Source organism: Balaenoptera borealis (assembly GCF_965194805.1).
Source record: "Balaenoptera borealis genome assembly, chromosome: 3".
Classification (NCBI taxonomy): domain Eukaryota; kingdom Metazoa; phylum Chordata; class Mammalia; order Artiodactyla; family Balaenopteridae; genus Balaenoptera; species Balaenoptera borealis.
In genome coordinates this window covers 149,121,638-149,128,063 of record NC_138866.1, presented here as the reverse complement: position 1 = coordinate 149,128,063, position 6,426 = coordinate 149,121,638, and the positions used below count along the sequence as shown (strand labels likewise).

Genomic DNA, 6,426 nt, shown 5'->3' with positions numbered 1-6,426 from the left:
CAGGAAGAAGGAGGAAAGGGAAGGCTGTTAGATGCAGAGGGTCTCCAGCTGTGCTCCAGGGATTACCACAGGAGCAGCGGCCCTCTGGAGCGGGGAGGGGAAGGAGCTACGTGGAATCAGGTCGTCCCCTCCCGCATGCTTTGCCGGCCATGCCCTCGGGCCCCCTCCACTTCCAGGCGTGCGACTCCTAGAAGGAGAGCCTAGGGACCTGTCCTAGATACACGTGGGGGGCGCTGCAGCTGGTGACGAGGGGCCTGAGGGAAGGGAGGGGCGAGAGCTTCGGGGCCCGCAGGTCTGAGGAGGCGCCCGCGCCAGGCCGCATGCAGCCCACCGAAGTCCCACCACCCGGAGCGCGGGGCTCGGGTGATCTCGGTGCGCCCAGGGCGGCCCAGACGCCGCAGGGGGTCCGTCCCCTCCAGGTCCGGCCTGGGCGGCCACACGCGCCTCCGCCTCCCGGCCCAGCGGGGACGCGCGCAGGGCAGCTCGGGGCGGGGCCGGCGGAGGCGCGCGGCCTCCGGAAGCGCCTTTCCCGGAAGGTAGGGAGGCGCTGCCGGCCTCGGGGGGCGGCCTCGGCGATGGCGGGTGGGCGGCGGGAGCGCTGTTTCTAGCCCGCAGAGCCGCGCCGCTGGAGGATGGCCTCGCTCGGACCGGCAGCTACGGGCGAGCAGGTCCCGGGGGCTGAGGCGGAGCCGGGCGCCGCGGGGCCGCCGCCGCCCCCGCCGCCGCCGCCGCCGTCCTCTCTGGGGCCCCTGATCCCCCTGCAGCGGGAGCCGCTGTACAACTGGCAGGCGACCAAGGCGTCGCTGAAGGAGCGCTTCGCGTTCCTCTTCAACTCGGAGCTGCTGAGCGATGTGCGCTTCGTGCTGGGCAAGGGCCGCGGCGCCGCCGCCGCCGCTGGGGGCCCGCAGCGCATCCCCGCCCACCGCTTCGTGCTGGCTGCCGGCAGCGCCGTCTTCGACGCCATGTTCAACGGCGGCATGGCCACCACGTCGGCCGAGATCGAGCTGCCCGACGTGGAGCCCGCCGCCTTCCTGGCGCTGCTGAGGTGAGCGGCGGGCGCCGAGCCGGCCTCCCCAACCCCGCGGTGTCCTTGGGCAAGGCTCTCCTTACCCTCCCGGCCTCAGTTTCCTCCCGAGTCTGTGATGCTCGGGAAGGGCGAAACCGAAATCTGTCGGCCGGGACGGCTGCCCGCCGGCTGTGAGAGTAAATATTAGTGTCTAGGGCCAATTAGCGTGCGTTTTCACGTTCCAGTAGCGGGTAGTTGCCCACGCTTGGGAATTAGAGAAGTGGTGAGGACAGAGTATGGGTCAGGTTGTCCTGATTGCCCTTTTGCGACGTTTTAGGTTTTTGTTGGGGGAGAGGGATACTTGGGAAGTCTTGTAGACGAGATGACCTTTAAAATTTTTTTAAATTTATTTTTACTTTTATTTTATTTTATTTTTATGCCCTTACGCCTTTTTCATTCGTGTTAGTTGTCATGATCCAGGACAGTGAATATCAAAACAAGTAAGTTTGGCTTTAGCTACCTTTTGTTCCTACAGACAAGGTTATGTTTGCTTAAAAACGAATCTCCCTTTCGATGTTAAGAGTTTGCTTTTTGATTATTTGAGGATAGAAGATTGACTTCTGATTAATTTTATTTAATGGAAGAGAGCTAATAGTTTGGCATTATTAGTTTTATTCACAAAAGGCCATTTAGGAAGGTGTAGGTATTGTTTTCTACAATTTTACAAATGGGACTGCGGCCCAGAGAAGTCAAGTAACTTGAAGAGGTAACAGAGCCAAGTGTGTTTCAATATACCAAGATAAACTTTTAGCTGCCTGAGTAGAATGTATCATTAAAATAGCAGTCTTGGGTGGTACTGAGACAAAAACAGGTAGGTCAGTGAAACAGATAAATACTCCACAAAGGCTCACAGCTCTCAGGAAGATCAAGGAAATTGAATACAAAGTTAACACAACACAGGTAGAAAAGAAATACTAAAATCCCATTAATAAGTGGATAAAGACAGGATAGATAGGGAAAGAAAAAATAATAATTAACAATGAATGTTTAACTTCGATAGTAATTAAAGAAGTGCAAATTAAAAAGTGTAGTACTTTTCCTCTTCTATTAAACCCTCCAGTTTTTTTTTTAAGATAACATCTGGGGAGCCCTCTCTGACAGAGGTGGTGGTAAAACAGTCTGGCACTGTAGATTGTTTCCCCCACAGGTAGGAGGTATTCAAGTACTGAAAATGTTCCCCACAAAAATATTTAAGGCAGGATTATTTATAGTAGTGAGGAGGTAGTCAAGCAGAGAGAATGGTTAGATAAACAGTGATAGGTGCATTTGATGGAATGTAGTGCAGCAACTAAGTATGATATTCATGAAGACTAGGGAATAATATTAATGTGGAAAATGTATATAATTAGCATTTGAAACTGTGCTCACTATGATTAAAAACTGGGAAAAGAAACAGCAAATGTATACTTAGAGAAAAGGAGAGAAGGAAATATACCAAAATGCTAACCAAAGTTGTGTTGGAATGGTAAGATGATGTTGACTTTCTTTTTCTCTTTGTTTCTCATACTTTTTATAATTTAGTTCAATTACATTTATATAGGGGGAAAAACAACTCAAAAGCTAGGATCTAGATCATTTTGGTTTTTGGTTTGAAGTCAGACAGGAGGATTGGTTATAGCTCATTTAGATTTTCTAAACTAGAAGTATTCTTTAATGAGCTGTTGGTCCACCTGCATTGTAATCACCTGGAGTACTTGTTAAATTTGTAGGTCTCTTCCTCCCTCCTTACAATATTGTAATGTTTGGAGGTGGGACCTTGAGAGCATATTTAATACTCTCCTTAAATACTGATACGTGAGAGCCACTGATCTAAAAATATTGTTGGGTAGCTTTTTCCTTTAAAAAATATTGAGATTGCTAGGATAAGAATGTAGAGGGAAAATGCTGATTTCATATTTTCACTGAAGCTGTTGATGAGTCAGTCCTTTCCCATCAATAGAAAATAAGTGAATTAATCTGAGTCCTTGAAATTTTCCTGTTTTCAGCGTAGTCGTGGTATTTGTCCTTCAGGTTCTAGTCATTGTTCTATTCTGAAAGTGATTTTTAAACTTAGGTTATTGGCTGGTTGTGAAGCATAGGTGCTGTACTTACCTATTATTGTGTGACAAAAAGATGTCTCACAGTACTTGCTGGGGTGGAAAAGCAGGTTAGCTTGGGCATACTTTTATGTTTACAACTTGAATTAGTTAATATTACTTAAAGGCTTTTGAACTTGAGTTTGAAGCACTTTAAGAAACTGCTCACTTTGATCTGCCAGACCTTTAAGTGATGTTTTTTAGTTGCTCATTTGAGAAATACTGCCTCCCTTGTTATGGACTTCGTCTTCTTTCTCTATTATATCCACATATCCAGTCCTGTTCATTCCACCTATTCAGCAATCTCTTGAATCTTCTCTTTATCCCAAGCACCTTTACCATAGCTGAGACACCTGCTGTAAAAATCTCCTCTTTTATTTCCCCACATATACCCCTAATCCCTTCCGATCATTCTTTGTACAATAGCCGAGGTAACTTTATAATAATACAGACCTTATTATATTCTTTTCCTAGTTTAAACCCTCCCAGTGACTCCTGATTGTTCTTAAAATAAATCCGAATCCTTAATGTGGTCTCTAAGGCCCTATCTGGTCTGAGACCTGTCTAAAAAAAAGAAAAAAGAAATACTGCCTCCCTGTGCCAGTCACTGTTTTAGATATTGGATACAGCAGTGAACAAGAAAAAGTCCCTGCCCTCGTGGAGCTTATAATCCAGTAGGGAGAAACAAAGATATAATGTCAAGTACTGGTAAGTATTTTAAGGAAAAATGATCAAGTCATGAGGGAAGGAGCATTCTAAGCAAGGAAAAACATGTTTAAGGCCCCAAATTTCTCCTGTTAGAGGAATTGCAAGAGTAAACCAGTGTGGTTTGAGCAGATAGAATACAGGGGAAAGTGGTAGAAGATGAGGTCAAAAAGATAGGCTGGCCAGGATCATGCAGGGCTGTAGAGCCTGTGGAAGGACTTGGATTCCCTCTGGTGTATGGTGGGAAGCATTTGAACAGGGGAGCGATATGATCTGGTTTACATTTTTAAAAAACTCATTCTGGCAGTTGTTTGGAGATTAGACTGTGGAAGGAGTAAAATGAGTAGCAGGGAATTGAATAAAAGAGGCTTTTGCAGTAGTTCAGGCAAGAGCTGATGGTGGGTTATATATACCAGGGTGGTAGTGATGGACATGATGAGAAGTAGTCAAAATCTGGATATATTTTGAAGGTAGAACCAAGAAGATTTACCAGACATCCAAGGAGGGATATAAGAGCAGCCAGTTAGAAATACGAACCTGGAGTTTAGGGAAGAGCTTCTTGCTGAATGTAAATTTGAAAGTTAAGAGTAAATGGTATTTAAACCATGAGGCCAGATGAGATTACCTAGGGAAGGAATGTGTAATAGACTGTGAAGAGAAGGAGGTACAGGGATGAGCTCTGGGACCCTTCAGCAGGTAGAGATGTAGCAGAGGAGGAGGAGCATAGGATGAGACTGAGACACAACTGTCAGTGGAATTAGAAGGGAAAGCAAGGAGCCCACTTGGTGTCCTGAAAGTCATGTTAAAGAAAGTGCTCCAATAAAGAGGGAATTGTTGACTATGTTAAATGCTGCTGAGAGTTGGGTAAAATGAGAACATTGAATTGATTATTGGTTTTGACAAAATGGAGGCTATTGATAGCCCTGGCAAGAGTGATTTCAACAAAAGGATTAGAGTAGATTGGGGAGAAAATATGAAGTGAGGAGCTGGAGACCACTAGTATAAATAATCCTCTCAGGGAGTTTTGTTGCCAAGAGGAACAGAGAAATGGAGCGGTGGCTGGAAGGAGACATGGGTTCCTCAGGTGACAACTATTCCTCAGGTTCTGTCTTCAGCTGTCTTCTTCCTTTCTCCCATTAACCCATGGCACTACATACTCCCCCAGCTATATTGCCAAACTTGTACTCAGCCCGAACCCAATTTCCAGCTGGACAATCACAAACGAATGTCTAGTACCCATACAGATGTACATGTGAACCGTAAAAATATCTAACACTTAATGAGTGCTTGCCACGTTCCGCTTACCGTTTGTTCCTAAGGACCTTGTGGGAACTCAAATTCCAAAACAGTCTTTGAGGCAGGCACGCTTATTAGGCCCTGTGTCAGTCAGCGTTTGCCACAATAATGCTATAAAGCACCCCAAAACTCAGGGGCTTAAAAAGAACAATCATTTATTCTTCCTTTGAATATTCTTGTTCTGTGGGTCAGTTGGGGATTGACTCAGGTGGGCTTGGCTCCAAGCTGTAGTTTGGTTCCAGTCTGTTCCATGTGTTTCTTATCCTGTTTGGACCAGTCTTGAAGATTCAGCCCCCTTCTCTTAATTTTTTCCAGCATTGCTTCAGACAGACCACTGCCTTTAGACTTAGCTATCTCCATTCTTCACACTGTTAACAAAGTTCTTTCTCTCACATCCAGACATTATCACGATTCCCCTGAATCTCTTAATGTCTTCTTTTTGCATACAGGATGCAGTTTAAACATTTCAGCAGGTATACAAGACCTTTATGATTTGATATCTATTCCCCTTCCTCTCCATCTGCTCAGTGCCCCGACTCTACTGATGGCCTTTCCCTTATTTTAATACTTGCCTTCTAAAGCCTCCTTGCCTTTGTACTTAGTCTTTCTGCCTAGAAGATTTCCACACTTAATTACCACCCTTCAGATATACTTCAGGCTTTATCTCCTCTATAAAACATCATTAATTTTGCACTCTGCCTCATCTAATCTCTTGTAGCAAGTTTTGTATCTATTGCTGTACAACAAACCGCTCCAATACTTAGCAGCTTAAACATGGTTTTATTATCTTTCAGGGTTGTGTGGGAGGTTCTTATAGCATATTCTTCAGGTCTCCCATGCAGTCATAGTCTGATAGCAGTTGGGGCTGGAGTCATCTGGAGGTTTGATTCAGACTGAGTTGGCTGAACCTTTTTCTCTCTTTCTCCATGTCTTCTCCAGCTGATCTTTCCAGCAGGGTAGCTTGACTTCTTGGATAACAGCAGCCCATGGCTCCAGAAAGCACAAAAGTAGGAGCTGCCAAGCATCCTCAAAGTTTAGGTCCCAGACTGGCATAGTGTTAACTTCTGCCACATTCTGTTAGTTAACGAGAGGCAAACAGGATTAGCCCAGATTCCTTATGGGACAGATCTATATAAGGGTATGGATAGTAGGAGGTGTGATTTATTGGTGCCATCTTTAGAGATTAGTTATCAAACCATGCCTAATGCATAATTCTGTTATAATTATGACATTACTTTTTAATCATTTTATTACCATACCATAAGCTTTTTATGGGCAGAGCTA

General features: G+C 45.4%; 1 protein-coding gene across 3 annotated transcripts in view; it reads left to right on the top strand.

Moving 5' to 3' along the window:
* Positions 1–505: 505 nt before the first annotated feature.
* Positions 506–6,426, top strand: part of BTBD1 (BTB domain containing 1) — a 43,358-nt gene continuing 37,437 nt past the window's right edge. Inside the window, exon 1 of one of the 3 annotated variants that reach the window (XR_014243487.1) lies at positions 506–1,045. Coding sequence is in view for 2 of the 3 variants with exons in the window: in XM_082388525.1 (XP_082244651.1) it covers positions 633–1,045 (413 nt within the window). In the remaining variant the exon portion in view is untranslated. The remainder of the gene's footprint in view (positions 1,046–6,426) is intronic. The other 2 variants (XM_082388525.1, XM_082388524.1) reach the window with 2 other exon arrangements.